At 46.6% G+C, this 17,597-nt stretch overlaps 1 protein-coding gene across 1 annotated transcript; it reads left to right on the forward strand.

Annotated features, from left to right (window-relative positions):
- The first annotated feature begins 2,727 nt into the window (after window positions 1-2,727).
- LOC138366877 (cell surface glycoprotein 1-like) lies at window positions 2,728-10,303 on the forward strand. The gene is made up of 3 exons (XM_069328167.1): window positions 2,728-2,732; window positions 2,855-2,933; window positions 9,176-10,303. The coding sequence occupies exons 1-3, from the start codon at window positions 2,728-2,730 to the stop codon at window positions 10,301-10,303; spliced, it is 1,212 nt and encodes a 403-aa protein (XP_069184268.1).
- The last annotated feature ends 7,294 nt before the right edge of the window (window positions 10,304-17,597 follow it).

Raw genomic sequence — 17,597 nt, forward strand, 5'->3', positions numbered from 1 at the left:
GGTGGTGTGGGTGGGTGGCTTATGTGGTGGTGTGGGTGGCTTATGTGGTGGTGTGGGTGGGTGGCTTATGTGGTGGTGTGGGTGGGTGGCTTAGGTGGTGGTGTGGGTGGGTGGCTTAGGTGGTGGTGTGGGTGGGTGGCTAATGTGGTGGTGTGGGTGGGTGGCTTAGGTGGTGGTGTGGGTGGGCGGCTTAGGTGGTGGTGTGGGTGGATGGCTAATGTGGTGGTGTGGGTGGGTGGTGGTGTGGGTGGGTGGCTAATGTGGTGGTGTGGGTCGGTGGCTTAGGTGGTGGTGTGGGTGGGTGGCTTAGGTGGTGTGGGTGGGCGGCTTAGGTGGTGGTGTGGGTGGATAGCTAATGTGGTGGTGTGGGTGGGTGGCTTAGGTGGTGTGGGTGGGTGGCTTAGGTGGTGGTGTGGGTGGGCGGCTTAGGTGGTGGTGTGGGTGTGCGGTTTAGGTGGTGGTGTGGGTGGGTGGCTTAGGTGGTGGTGTGGGTGTGCGGTTTAGGTGGTGGTGTGGGTGGGCGGCTTAGGTGGTGGTGTGGGTGGGTGGCTTAGGTGGTGGTGTGGGTGGGTGGCTTAGGTGGTGGTGTGGGTGTGCGGTTTAGGTGGTGGTGTGGGTGGGCGGCTTAGGTGGTGGTGTGGGTGGGCGGCTTAGGTGGTGGTGTGGGTTGGCGGCTTAGGTGGTGGTGTGGGTGGGCGGCTTAGGTGGTGGTGTGGGTGGGTGGCTTAGGTGGTGGTGTGGGTTGGCGGCTTAGGTGGTGGTGTGGGTGGGCGGCTTAGCGTCTTCCCAATTATCTGGCCTTGCAACTCTATCTTGCACACCAGTCTTTCATGAGGAACAGTTCCAAACACCTTTTGACACTCTGGGAAATTGTCATCTACTCAACCTTCTTCTCCAATTTATTTTAGTAACCTTGTCATAGAAATCAATCAAGTTTACAAGGCACAATTTCCCACCTTCTATGCCAATGATATAATGTAAAGTTTCTTCTCTCTAAGTGTTCCACTATTCACAACCTGATTATTCTCTCCAGCACTTTACAAGGTATCAGTGACACTGGTTTCTAATTTAGAGCCTCTTGTATGTCCTCTTTCTGGAATATTGGGACTACATTTGCCAACCTCCAGAATTCTGGGAGATTCCTCGTTTCCAGCTTGTTAATGAAAACTGTAGTGGGTGACATCCCCTCTGCGGCCTCCTTCAGCAGCCATGGTTATGATTAGTCTTGTTCAGTTGATTTTGCTGCATCTAGTTCATTCAGGTGTTTCTTAACCTCTTTCACAGTGACTACAAGTTCATCCAGTTTTTCTAAGACCTTCTGGAGGACCTCCTCCTAACCTCCTTGTTAAGACCTCCTGAAAGACCTCCTCCTCCTGACCATCTTGAGTTCCTCACACACCACCTTGCCATTTTCCATGAGACTTTCCGTTTGTCTTTAACCTGATGACGTGATTACTTACTATGTTGTTTCTTCTTATATACTATAAAACAGCTTTGGTTCGTCCTTTGCTTTTGCTGCAATTACTCCGTTACATCCGCACATTTCTAGGCAATAGCTCTCATGAAAACATTTTCGTCGTCCCCTCTAGTTCTCACCGCCAACGGACCTCACTCAAACTCTCACCTTACTGTAGTCCCGTCGTCCGTAGTCTCTCATCTTCCTCAGCATGTTCCCTGGTCTCCCCTGACCCCTTTCAAGTGCTACATAGTCGTAATGGCATGGCGCTTTCCCCCCCTGATAATTCCCTTCCCTTCCAACCCCTTCCAGCAGCATTCATGTACTTGTTCACGATAATGCCGTGATATGCTCCCAGGGGCTTATCATACCCTGCATGCTCACTATCTGCCTCATTTTAGGTAAACACCAAGACTAGTCTTGATGGAGGGTCCTGGAGTCGGTCTGATGTCCAAAGGGCTTGGAAAGGATGGGTGAGGAAGAGGGATGGTGAGGTTAAATTCTTGAAGAGGATGTAGATGGAGATCGAGGAGGCCTCAGTGTTCGGTGTCTATCCACCATGTTGGTCATGGTTAGGAGCATTGTTGTTGGTGTTGAGTTCTAATTCCGCGGCAGGAGGCTAGTGTTTTGGCGGTTGGCTGTTGTCCTGGTTTAGGTGAGGTTCTCTGTCTGGCTTGGTGGAGGCGTCTTCCCTATTGAGCTGGTGAATCTTTTGTTCTATTAACTGAGGTTTGGTGGTATATCGTCGGTGTAAGTTCTCTTGAATAGTCCGCACATCACCCGTGGCAGCGGAGTTCCTTCCGGGTCTTCGGTTTCGTCGAAGAATGCGGGTTGTCCCCAACTTAAGCAGTATCTCGGGTCGAAGTACGGTCTATTCGGGACGGAGAGGTCCATGAAGAGTTCCAGTGTGTCGGCGTGGACATACATTCGATGAGGGAATTTGTCGGAGTTCTTGCTGGCGATGATCCGGATGAAATGGAGGGCCAGTTGACTTCTTGCACTGCAGTTACCCTTGAAATTGTCTTTTCTGGGATGAAGAGGCATTAGCAGGGGCATCTCCTGTCTACCTTGCGTTTCTTGCCTTCGGTTTAGTTTCAATATAACAGACTTTCAAGTTCTTCAAGTTCCTCGTTTCCCGCTGGTTCAGTTGCTGTTGCAACCGCTTGGTGATCTTGGTTAGTCTTTGTAGGTTTTAGACGCGCTTCTGCGGAGGGATTTGAGGTAGTGGTAGATGGAGGGTCCACTTGCCTTACTCTTTCTGGCTCTGAGATATGCCGTTTGAGGAAGTGCTTGTCCGCTGTGTCCAGTAGCTTTGCTCTCCATGCCTCATCACCCCCGCGTGGGTACCTATTTATCCAGTTTATTTCTCTGTGATTTAAAAATCTCCGTGTATTACAGTACAATCCTAGCTCTCATCTCCGTTGCCACTGTGGATGTTTTTTCAATGAGCTTTAAGCGTCTGGCAACACTCACCATGGTTGGTGGATGTGGTTATGTGGAGAGCAGGTGTTGTATACACTGGAGACTGTGTTGAAGATAAAAGTGTCGTCACTTCGGTAGGCTCTCAAGGAACCAGTGGACATATCGCAGTGGTTGGCTTCAGTGTGTACACTTAATGATAAAAGCAACATGCGTTGCTTTTGCATCATTTGGATGGATGGAGGGGGTGGATGAATGGAGGGGGGAGGGGTGAGATGGAAAACCATCCAGGAGTTGTTTACGGTGTTGGCAGCAAGACCATAACTTGTGTTATTGACTGATTGTATCGCCTTATTGTGGCAGGTCCCTAATGTTGTTGTTGTCGTCATATGTTACAGGGCCTGAGTGCGTGTGCGTGTGTCTGTGTGCGTTTGTGTGTGTGGGTGTGTGGGTGTGTGTGTGGGTGTGTGTGTGGGTGGGTGTGTGTGTGTGTGTGTGTGTGTGTGTGTGTGTGTGTGTGTGTGTGTGTGTGTGTGTGTGGGTGTGTGTGTGTGTGTGTGTGTGTGTGTGTGTGTGTGTGTGTGTGTGTGTGTGTGTGTGTGTGTGGACTTACTGACTGCAATTAATATCATATTGAGCATATTGATATCCCCTGAATACCTCAGGTCCGTTGAGTGTCAGTATTTCAGCAGTTAGTGCTCAGTGGCTGAGACAGTTCTTGTGTGTGGAGAGGTAACTACCTCAACCAGCTGATTAAACTCATTCATGAATTCCCTCACGTTTCGCTCTATTAGTAATTAAGTTTTGAAAACCCTGAGGCAGCGGCATTATATCGGGTCATAATCCAGCTGCAATTATCCTTGTTAATGTTAATCTACCCCCCTCCACCCTGTGAGGGGTGGGTAGCGAGGGGTGGGTAGTGAGGGGGGGGTAGTGAGGGTGTATACGAGGGCGGTAGTAAAGGGGAGAGGGAGAAGTGGGTAGTGAGGGTGTGTATGGGGGGGTAGTGAGGGGGTGGGTAGTGTTATGACCCCATGTAGCATGGGGGAGGGGGAACGAGTCTACCCCAGTGAGAGTCATTCTGCCTTCCAGACCTGACTAAGAGGTCAGAGGAAAGATGTATATATTAAATAATGTAATGAACGTCAGTGAGTAGTCTCAGGATACTAGCAGAGGACGGGCGTGGGTAATAAGTGACATGAAATGAGATATCAATATTTTGGGGAGGTGAAGTGACGCTAGCAGGAGGTCGTGACCTCACTTGAGTCACAACTGTCGTCAGAGGCGGTTGTGTATCATTGATTACCCCGGAATAAGGAAGAATATAGTTCCCTATATTAGTGGTGTAGTGAAGACTACTTGTCTGCAAGTGTGAGGAGGCTCTTACTATGTTAATGTAATTTCCGACACAGATGGTTCTTGCATTTTAGTGGCAGTGAGTGTGCGTGCCTGACCAGGCCGGTGATTGTGTTATTTTCTGTCATATTTCAATAAACTTGTTCATGAGCCCATCAATTAGCCATTAGGTGTGGACCTTCAGAGTTACTCAGTTTCCATTACAGTTGAGCGGCGCTAAGAACCACTTCCTCTCGGGTTCGTCAAAGAAAGCGTGAAAACTATTTTTCAGTAAGCTGGAAAGTTTTTGTTTATTAAGCTTTTAGTGCCTGATATAAGAGCACTTATATTGTACAACTACCAGATTATCTTATGCTGGCGAAAACTGCAGCAGCAGCTGCATGATGAACATCACTTAGAGATAAATTGAGTCATTTCACTGATAACAGCTCAAAACATTATAAGGAATCTTGCAGTGGTCGGATTGGCCCCCCCCCCCTTACCCCTCCTCCAGTTCCCATTCCATTACCCCTACTCCACCCGCATTCCCCATCCCCAATCATCCCCCCTCCCTCCCTCATCCCCACTTGCACCCCAAGACCGGAGTCCCCTCTCCCACAGGGTCGTCATACCGGGAACACCGCTCAGCTTAAGGACATATATAACCAACTTTCTCACTTCTCGGAGAAAAACATTTATTTGATCGTATAATAAAATTGCTACAAGTGAAAATCTTTAGTAAGCGAAATTTGGGAAAATATACGTTTGATTGATCAGTTTAGATGACTTATCAAGACCCCATACCAACCACACCTGAACAAGACCCCACACCAACCACACCTGAACAAGACCCCATACCAACCACACCTGAACAAGACCCCACACCAACCACACCTGAACAAGACCCCATACCAACCACACCTGAACAAGACCCCATACCAACCACACCTGAACAAGACCCCATACCATCCACACCTGAACAAGACCCCATACCAACCACACCTGAACAAGACCCCATACCATCCACACCTAAACAAGACCCCATACCATCCACACCTGAACAAGACCCCATACCATCCACACCTGAACAAGACCCCATACCAACCACACCTGAACAAGACCCCATACCATCCACACCTGAACAAGACCCCATACCAACCACACCTGAACAAGACCCCATACCATCCACACCTGAACAAAACCCCATACCAACCACACCTGAACAAGACCCCATACCCACCACACCTGAACAAGACCCCATACCCACCACACCTGAACAAGACCCCATACCATCCACACCTGAACAAGACCCCCATACCATCCACACCTGAACAAGACCCCATACCATCCACACCACCTGAACAAGATCCCATACCATCCACATACCATCCACACCTGAACAAGACCCCATACCATCCACAACTGAACAAGACCCCATACCATCCACACCTGAACAAGACCCCACACCAACCACACCTGAACAAGACCCCATACCATCCACACCTAAACAAGACCCCATACCATCCACACCTGAACAAGACCCCATACCATCCACACCTGAACAAGACCCCATACCAACCACACCTGAACAAGACCCCATACCATCCACACCTGAACAAGACCCCATACCAACCACACCTGAACAAGACCCCATACCATCCACACCTGAACAAGACCCCATACCAACCACACCTGAACAAGACCCCATACCCACCACACCTGAACAAGACCCCATACCCACCACACCTGAACAAGACCCCATACCATCCACACCTGAACAAGACCCCCATACCATCCACACCTGAACAAGACCCCATACCATCCACACCACCTGAACAAGATCCCATACCATCCACATACCATCCACACCTGAACAAGACCCCATACCAACCACACCTGAACAAGACCCCATACCATCCACACATGAACAAGACCCCATACCAACCACACCTGAACAAGACCTCATAACATCCACACCTGAAAAAGACCCCATACCAACCACACCTGAACAAGACCCCATACCATCCACACCTGAACAAGACCCCATACCAACCACACCTGAACAAGACCCCACACCAACTACACCTGAACAAGACCCAATACCATCCACACCTGAACAAGACCCCATACCCACCACACCTGAACAAGACCCCATACCATCCACACCTGAACAAGACCCCCATACCATCCACACCTGAACAAGACCCCATGCCATCCACACCACCTGAACAAGATCCCATACCATCCACACCTGAACAAGACCCCATACCAACCACACCTGAACAAGACCCCATACCAACCACACCTGAACAAGACCCCATACCAACCTCACCTGAACAAGACTCCATGCCATCCACACCTGAACAAGACCCCATACCAACCACACCTGAACAAGACCCCATACCATCCACACCTGAACAAGACCCCCATACCATCCACACCTGAACAAGACCCCTTACAACCACACCTGAACAAGACCCCATATCAACCACACCTAAACAAGACCCCATACCATCCACACCTGAACAAGACCCCATACCATCCACACCACCTGAACAAGATCCCATACCATCCACACCTGAACAAGACCCCTTACCAACCACACCTGAACAAGACCCCACACCAACTACACCTGAACAAGACCCCATACCATCAACACCTGAACAAGACCCCATACCAACCACACCTGAACAAGACCCCATACCATCCACACCTGAACAAGACCCCATACCATCCACACCACCTGAACAAAATCCCATACCATCCACATACCATCCACACCTGAACAAGACCCCATACCAACCACACCTGAACAAGACCCCATACCAACCACACCTGAACAAGACCCCATACCAACCTCACCTGAACAAGACCCCATACCATCCACACCACCTGAACAAGATCCCATACCATCCACACCTGAACAAGACCCCATACCAACCACACTAGAACCAGACCCCATACCAACCACATCTGAACAAGACCCCTTACCATCCACACCTGAAAAAGATCCCATACCAACCACACCTGAACAACACCTCATATCAACCACACCTGAACAAGACCCCATACCATCCACACCTGAACAAGACCCCATACCATCCACACCAGAACAAGCCCCCATAACAACCACACCTGAACAAGACCTCATACCATCCACACCTGAACAAGACCCCCATACCAACCACACCTGAACAAGACCCCTTACCATCCACACCTGAACAAGACCCCATACCAACCACACCTGAACAAGACCCCATACCATCCACACCTGAACAAGACCACATACCATCCACACCGGAACAAGACCCCATACCATCCACACCTGAACAAGACCCCCATACCATCCACACCTGAACAAGACCCCTTACAACCACACCTGAACAAGACCCCATACCATCCACACCTGAACAAGACCCCATACCATGTACACCACCTGAACAAGATCCCATACCATCCACATACCATCCACACCTGAACAAGACCCCATACCAACCACACCTGAACAAGACCCCATACCAACCACACCTGAACAAGACCCTATACCAACCACACCTGAACAAGACCCCATACCATCCACACCTGAACAATACCCCATGCCATCCACACCACCTGAACAAGACCCCATACCAACCACACCTGAACAAGACCCCATACCATTCACACCTGAACAAGCCCCCGATACCATCCACACCTGAACAAGACCCCTTACAACCACACCTGAACAAGACCCCATATCAACCACACCTGAACAAGACCCCATACCAACCACACTAGAACCAGACCCCATACCAACCACACCTGAACAAGACCCCTTACCATCCACACCTGAAAAAGATCCCATACCAACCACACCTGAACAACACCTCATATCAACCACACCTGAACAAGACCCCATACCATCCACACCTGAACAAGACCCCATACCATCCACACCAGAACAAGCCCCCATAACAACCACACCTGAACAAGACCTCATACCATCCACACCTGAACAAGACCCCCATACCAACCACACCTGAACAAGACCCCTTACCATCCACACCTGAACAAGACCCCATACCAACCACACCTGAACAAGACCCCATACCATCCACACCTGAACAAGACCACATACCATCCACACCGGAACAAGACCCCATACCATCCACACCTGAACAAGACCCCCATACCATCCACACTTGAACAAGACCCCTTACAACCACACCTGAACAAGACCCCATACCATCCACACCTGAACAAGACCCCATACCATGTACACCACCTGAACAAGATCCCATACCATCCACATACCATCCACACCTGAACAAGACCCCATACCAACCACACCTGAACAAGACCCCATACCAACCACACCTGAACAAGACCCTATACCAACCACACCTGAACAAGACCCCATACCATCCACACCTGAACAATACCCCATGCCATCCACACCACCTGAACAAGACCCCATACCAACCACACCTGAACAAGACCCCATACCATTCACACCTGAACAAGCCCCCGATACCATCCACACCTGAACAAGACCCCTTACAACCACACCTGAACAAGACCCCATATCAACCACACCTGAACAAGACCCCATACCATCCACACCTGAACAAGACACCATACCATCCACACCACCTGAACAAGATCCCATACCATCCACACCTGAACAAGACCCCTTACCAACCACACTAGAACCAGACCCCATACCAACCACACCTGAACAAGACCCCTTACCATCCACACCTGAACAAGATCCCATACCAACCACACCTGAACAAGACCCCATATCAATCACACCTGAACAAGACCCCATATCAATCACACCTGAACAAGACCCCATATCAATCACACCTGAACAAGACCCCATACCATCCACACCTGAACAAGACCCCATACCATCCACACCTGAAAAAGACCCCATACCATCCACACCAGAACAAGCCCCCATAACAACCACACCTGAACAAGACCTCATACCATCCACACCTGAACAAGACCCCCATACCAACCACACCTGAACAAGACCCCTTACCATCCACACCTGAACAAGACCCCATACCAACCACACCTGAACAAGACCCCATACCATCCACACCTGAACAAGACCCAATACCATCCACACCTGAACAAGACCCCATACCATCCACACCTGAACAAGACCCCATACCATCTACACCTGAACAAGACCCCTTGTCAACCACACTAGAACCAGACCCCATACCAACAACACCTGAACAAGACCCCATACCAACAACACCTGAACAAGACCCCATACCATCCACACCCGAACAAGACACCATACCATCCACACCTCAACAAGACCCCATACCAACCACACCTGAACAAGACCCCATACCATCCACACCTGAACAAGACCCCATACCAACCACACCTGAACAAGACCCCATACCAACCACACCTGAACAAGACCCCATACCATCCACACTAGAACCAGACCCCATACCAACAACACCTGAACAAGACCCCATACCAACAACACCTGAACAAGACCCCTTACCATCCACACCTGAACAAGACCCCATACCATCCACACCTGAACAAGACCCCATACCATCCACACCTGAACAAGACCCCTTACCATCCACACCTGAACAAGACCCCTTACCATCCACACCTGAACAAAACCCCTTACCATCCACACCTGAACAAGACCCCATACCATCCACACCTGAACAAGACCCCATACCAACCACACCTGAACAAGACCCCTTACCATCCACACCTGAACAAGACCCCATGCCATCAACACCTGAACAAGACCCCATACCAACCACACCTGAACAAGACCCCATACCATCCACACTAGAACCAGACCCCATACCAACCACACCTGAACTAGACCCCTTACCAACCACACCTGAACAAGACCCCTTACCATCCACACCTGAACAAGACCTCATACCATCAACACCTGAACAAGACCCCATACCAACCACACCTGAACAAGACCCCATACCATCAACACCTGAACAAGACCCCATACCATCCACAACTGAACAAGACCCCCATCCATCCACACCTGAACAAGACCCCTTACAACCACATCTGAACAAGACCCCATACCATCCACACTAGAACCAGACCCCATACCAACCACACCTGAACTAGACCCCTTACCAACCACACCTGAACAAGACCCCATACCATCAACACTAGAACCAGACCCCATACCAACCACACCTGAACAAGACCCCTTACCATCCACACCTGAACAAGACCCCATACCATCCACACCTGAACAAGACCCCATACCAACCACACCTGAACAAGACCCCATACCATCCACACCTGAACAAGACCCCATACCATCCACACCACCTGAACAAGATCCCATACCATCCACATACCATCCATACCTGAACAAGACCCCTTACCAACCACACTAGAACCAGACCCCATACCAACCACACCTGAAAAAGACCCCTTACCATCCACACCTGAACAAGATCCCATACCAACCACACCTGAACAAGACCCCATATCAACCACACCTGAACAAGACCCCATACCATCCACACCTGAACAAGACCCCATACCATCCACACCAGAACAAGCCCCCATAACAACCACACCTGAACAAGGCCTCATACCATCCACACCTGAACAAGACCTCATACCAACCACACCTGAACAAGACCCCATACCATCTACACCTGAACAAGACCCCATATCATCCACACCTGAACAAGACCCCATACCAATCACACCTGAACAAGACCCCATACCAACCACACCTGAACAAGACCCCATACCATCCACACCTGCACAAGACCCAATACCAACCACACCTGAACAAGACCCCATACCAACCACACCTGAACAAGACCCCTTACCATCCACACCTGAACAAGACCCCATACCATCAACACCTGAACAAGACCCCATACCAACCACACCTGAACAAGACCCCATACCATCCACACTAGAACCAGACCCCATACCAACCACACCTGAACAAGACCCCCTTACCATCCACACCTGAACAAGACCCCATACCATCAACACCTGAACAAGACCCCATACCATCCACACCTGAACAAGACCCAATTCCATCCACACCTGAACAAGACCCCATACCAACCACACCTGAACAAGACCCCATACCATCCACACCTGAACAAGACCCCATACCAACCACACCTGAACAAGACCCCATACCATAACAAGCCCCCATACCAACCACACCTGAACAAGACCCCATTCCATCCACACCTGAACAAGACCCCATACCAACCACACCTGAACAAGACCCCATACCATCCACACCTGAACAAGACCCCATACCATCCATACCTGAACAAGCCCCCATACCAACCACACGTGAACAAGACCCCTTACCATCCACACCTGAACAAGACCCCATTCCATCCACACCTGAACAAGACCCCATACCAACCACACCTGAACAAGACCCCATACCATCCACACCTGAACAAGACCCCATACCATCCACACCTGAACAAGACCCCATACCATCCATACCTGAACAAGACCCCATACCAACTACACCTGAACAAGACCCCATACCAACCACACCAGAAAAATAACTTGCCAACTACGCCATCAAAAATGACTAGCATGAGCACATTAGGTGAACATTTAAACAATTATATCCGCACAGGAAGCTCACTGGAGAGATAAGCCGAGTGAGACTAAGCTCAGACCTGAGATAGAGCAACTGGTCTATCCATGTCTAAACTGTAGCGTCGCTTGTAGTAATACCCTGGAACAACAACATCAAGGTATCTACGGTGACTTACACATCACAACATAAAGGAACGATAGTGAAGGTACTCACATATCTCTAGGCGGAGGTAGAGTGTCCACGAGACCAGCTGGTCAGATACGTGTCTGTGGGTGGAATGCAGTAAATCATTAAGCTGAAGATCAAACGCCTTAAACGCTCACACTGGCGAAGAATTCATAATTAAGCTTTAGCAATAATTAATAGGAAAATTATCAACATAAATGGACTCTTATATCTTGATGTTTGTTCTGTTTTATGGCTGGACACTGAAAAAATAAATTGACTTGGTATTGTAGGCAGCGACGCGACGGTGTTTTTATAATGAGAGAACTTAAGACCTGAACTGAACTTAAGAACTGAATAAATCTTTAATACAAGGTTATCTTATCTTGAGGTTATCTTGAGATGATTTCGGGGCTTTAGTGTCCCCGCGGCCCGGTCCTCGACCAGGCCTTCACCCCCAGGAAGCAGCCCGTGACAGCCAAGGTGAATACAACCTTGTATTAAAATTATGAATTTCAGAATTTTGAGTGAGTATGAAAGCCTTAGGGAGTAAAATACGTTCACTGTCGAATCTTGTCGTTGATTGTGTTGGTGATTGTTTACGTTGGTCAGTATTGTATGATAACACTCCCTAATGTGTGAGTGTGAGTGTACAGATTGTTAGCACGGACAGCCGTTTCAAAACTTGGTATATGCGCTGCATCTGCCTGGTTGCAATTGCAAGATCATGCACAAGAACATACTAAAACATAAGAGTTATCCCTGAATATATTTTTTTGAATCACCAAAAACACTTTAGTGAGCAGTGAATCACCAAAAACACTTTAGTGAACAGTGAATCACCAAAAACACTTTAGTGAACAGTGAATCACCAAAAACACTTTAGTGAGCAGTGAATCACCAAAAACACTTTAGTGAGCAGTGAATCACCAAAAACACTTTAGTGAACAGTGAATCACCAAAAACACTTTAGTGAGCAGTGAATCACCAAAAACACATTAGTGAGCAGTGAATCACCAAAAACACATTAGTGAACAGTGAATCACCAAAAACACTTTAGTGAGCAGTGTGTGGGAACCGACCTGTGAGATTTATATTTATTTAATTTATATGAATTTATATTTACGTTAATTTATATACTTCGATAGCAATTTGTATAATGATAAGTGGACTGTATTTCTGCAATAATCTCATAATCTCACAAATCGATCCTCTACACATTAGGGGGGGTTTATATTAATTTATATATATGCAGCCAATCAAACTACAGTAATAGACTACATACATTGAAGAGGTTCCTTATCTTATAGTACAGCTGACCTTAATCCACCAGGTATAACCAGGATGTAGAGACCACATTTTCCCTCTTTGAGGTAGCTTCCATCACCCTGGTAACTGATGCACAAAGCCTTGCTTCCTCGTCTTGACCTGTTAAAAGGGCGCTAGCTGAAAAGCCAGAATCCTATATATGACAGGTATATCAGAGGACACTGTACATGGAACAATGAAGACCTGGCTTAATTACCTTTAGTATGAGGCTATATCTTGCTCTAAGCGGATCACCCTATATACACTTACATTAATGGCCATAAATGAAAGATAAATGGGTTTCGGAAGAACACTTAACTTGATTTGTTGACAGCGTGTTGATAATGGTACACCTTTGGTTTCCATAACACTTCGTCCAAGTAAAATTAACAGGAGCCGAATTGCTCCCTGCGCCTCTGGTCTCAGTATAAACAATGGCTGCTCCTCCTTCCTCACTGACGCCTGGCTTACATTGTCCAGATGACAGAAAGTGATAGAAGGGTCACATTTACTCTACTTTAATATTGATAATTAAGTTAATTTATATGAGATGTTTTTATGATGGTAAAGTCCAAAGACTAATGTATTTAAGAATAATTCCCACCATAATAGGTGGTGAATTATAATAGTATGTGGTAATGATATCCCATTTTCTATAGACGGAAATTCCACTACAAGTTACGTTTTCTATGGGTTAACTTATTTATACAACACAGCTATTATCTGTCTGTATGATATATTAAATGGTGTCGGATTTTCCGACATAATTCCCCAGGGGGCTGCTCACGGGTCGAAGTCCTAATTAGAACAGACGAACACCGATACTCCTATCTTGAGGTTATCTTGAGATGATTTCGGGGCTTTTTAGTGTCCCCGCGGCCCAGTCCTCGACCAGGCCTCCACCCCCAGGAAGCAGCCCGTGACATCTGGCTAACACCCAGGTACCTATTTTACTGCTAGGTAACAGTGGCATAGGGTGAAAGAAACTCTGCCCATTGTTTCTCGCCGGCGCCTGGGATCGAACCCAGGACCACAGGATCACAAGCCCCGCGTGCTGTCCGCTCGGCCGACCGGCTCCCTCCTTCGAATTATTTGATTAATTTGATGTTAGTAGTTAGTAATCACACATTTGTGCGTCTGTTCGTACAGGACGGATGTCCCATACTAGAGTTGCAGGGGTTAGAAGTCTAATGCGAATTCATTTCCCTGTTAACTCTTGAAAGGCTAATATTCAAGCCTAATTACATATTATTTAACCCAGAAGACTGAATGTGATCAAGTACTACAGTCAAGTATGATTCAGGGACTGCAGTGAGATCAGTGACATTAGATATAACTTGAAGTTTGTTCAGGTAACTGGTCACTGATATATAAACACTGAGGCCCATGGAATACATCTTGATAAATAATAAATGTATCAAATCAGTCATCAGATTTATTGGGGTTTAATTTAGTTAATTGATTCAGAAGATTGAATAGCTCATCATTAAAGTAAAGTATGGTTCTGAGACTGCAGTGGGTTCAGTGACATTGGTCGCAGTGACTTGTAGCTGTTTAGGCTACTGTTCACTGATTTGCCACTGAGGCCTCATGAACTCATCTTCAGCTTTATATGATGATACTAACATCAACCTCTGTTGGTATAGTCAGCTGTAATCTCTTTAGTATAATGCTACTGGAGAAATATAATCAGCTGACAAATTTAGATTTCTATTGGTATTGTTTATCTGCAGCCATAGGTCTCCTCAGGCTTGATACTGGGCCTGAGAGTAATTTACCTCCTGCAGAGTTTAACATGGTTATGCCCTGATATTTAGTAGGGCTACCGATGAATCGACGACAATAGTCTGTCCCTACAAGGAGACCGAAGTCGGTGAGGTGATCAGACTTAATATTATCTGCCAATTTTATTCCTCTATTTCTCAGGAATTTGGCTGTTGCTCTCAGACCTTGAACTTGTAGGTCTACTGGTATTTTGTCCACCACAATGGCTTGTACTCTACAGACGTACCTGCCTAAACGTACTGATGGTTGTACCACCTGGTAGACTTGAGGTCCTGCATCTGTTACAAACCCTGAGATGTTGAATGCCATCTGGGCTACAGGCCTTAATTGTAGTTCATCTGCCAGCTTTTTAGTGACATATATTCTCTGGGATCCTTGGTCAAACAACCCACGGGTATGGACCTTGGCCCTCTTATTCAGGATGGTAATTTGGGCAGTAGGCAAAGTCGTATTACCTTTAGACTTTGCCGATTGGACACTCTTTGTTGGTTGCACCTTGCAGTACTGTACTGTGGTGGGAATGCTATCTTCCACCTTGGGTCTTGAATACGTTAATTTCGTATATTTGCACAGTGCTGCATGGTGCCTACCTCTTCTACACCTGTTGCAGGTGTTGAATTGGGTATCACAATAGTCTATGTTGTGTGACTTGAGACACCTTGCACATCTCCCTAATTCCTGGAGTCGCTCAATACGAATGTCTCTGGTTGGATAATTAGCACAACAGTATGTTGAATGTTTCTTTTTGCAGAACATACAAGTCCCCCAGCCTACTGCACGTTTGGAAGTTACTGGTTTGGGTGAACTAGTAACAGTAGGCTTGGAGGATGCTGCTGCATTGTCAGATTTTCTGCAACTTGATGTTAGAGTAATTGGTTGATGTTTATTTGGGGTAGTTGTTTTACCCTTTAGTTGACTATTATTTTCTATTTCTGATGGCTTGCAAGAGGCTTTAACTTCCTCATTTGCTCGTCGTTTGTTTATGATGGAATGCAAACCTTCAGTGATGTCCTGTACTGTCAGGATGGTGTTATGTTGATGTGCATATAATTCATCTAGTATATCGCTGGACAATTTTCGTTGAAGGACTACTTTGGTCATCCATTCACTAGTAGTTATATCAACCTTAAGACTGAATGTTCTTAGTAGTGACTCAAACTCCATGCTGAAGGATTGTAATGAGTCAGCAGTCTGATCAGGTTGAGGTAAATCCAGCAATTGTAGTACTAGATGTACGACAGTTTTCTCATTGCCAGCATTATCCATACTGGCTAGTTGGTGAAGCCTTGTGGGGCTTGTACTTGGGCTGCTCATAATACTGAACAAGCACTGATGGTAGCCTAGGGTAAAATTCTGCACTCACTAGGCAATAATCCTACCTCTACTAGAGGTTAGCACTTAAAATTAATACACATTATATATATACAATCATACACACTAATGATTTGAGTGATAAACCAGTGTCACTGGAAGTACCTTTAGGTTAGCTCTTCTATATCACCCTAGGATGGTAGAGACACTAATTAATCACTCAAAGGTGTAATGATCATAAGTAAATTATTATATATACAACTCAACTCGAGTTGATAAAAATTACACCCAAAATAGGGTCTGGACCATTCATTAATGGTGTTAGGTTGTTGAATATAGTACAACTGACTATGGTAATAATGGGACTAGGATGAGCAATAATAGTTCAACTAGTCAATGGTTAATATCCTACCCTGTTGTGGGTTGGCAATTAGTAAATATTATACTGTGATCACTAGTGCAATATATTAAATAATTCTCTATTTTGGAGATATAATATACACAATTATTGATAATAGCCTCTTAATTAGCCTCTATGAAACTTCTAATATTATCTAGAAGTATTAAATATTATTAGTGACCTCGCGAAATAAACTCCACAAAATTCGTAGATAATCTCTCGCGAAATTTAACACCACGAAATCCGTGAACAATCTCGCGACACAGTCACTAATTTGGCTGGCTTCTATATTAGCGCTGTCATTTCACATAATAACACACCACCAAATATCTGTGGGTGTGCATGAAACCGCTGACGAAGCTGATCTGAACTGAGCGGGGCTCGTGAACTCGTTCGAGGCAACGCTACCGTCTTTGACTGGCTTTGTTTAAATCACACTGCACTAGTATATTTAATGAATCCACTGGTTAACTGGTTCATCCGGTACTAAGATGACCAAATGTGGGTTCAAAGGTCCGAATATTCCGGTTCTGAAGGTCCAAATAATGTGGGAACCGACCTGTGAGATTTATATTTATTTAATTTATATGAATTTATATTTACGTTAATTTATATACTTCGATAGCAATTTGTATAATGATAAGTGGACTGTATTTCTGCAATAATCTCATAATCTCACAAATCGATCCTCTACACATTAGGGGGGGTTTATATTAATTTATATATATGCAGCCAATCAAACTACAGTAATAGACTACATACATTGAAGAGGTTCCTTATCTTATAGTACAGCTGACCTTAATCCACCAGGTATA

This window comes from Procambarus clarkii, chromosome 20 (assembly GCF_040958095.1).
Source record: "Procambarus clarkii isolate CNS0578487 chromosome 20, FALCON_Pclarkii_2.0, whole genome shotgun sequence".
Taxonomy (NCBI): Eukaryota; Metazoa; Arthropoda; class Malacostraca; order Decapoda; family Cambaridae; genus Procambarus; species Procambarus clarkii.

Coding starts and splice junctions, on each gene's coding strand:
- LOC138366877 (XM_069328167.1), top strand. Junction 2,934..9,175: donor GTCTGGCAACACTCACCATG/GTTGGTGGATGT, acceptor CACCTGAACAAG/ACCTCATACCATCCACACCT.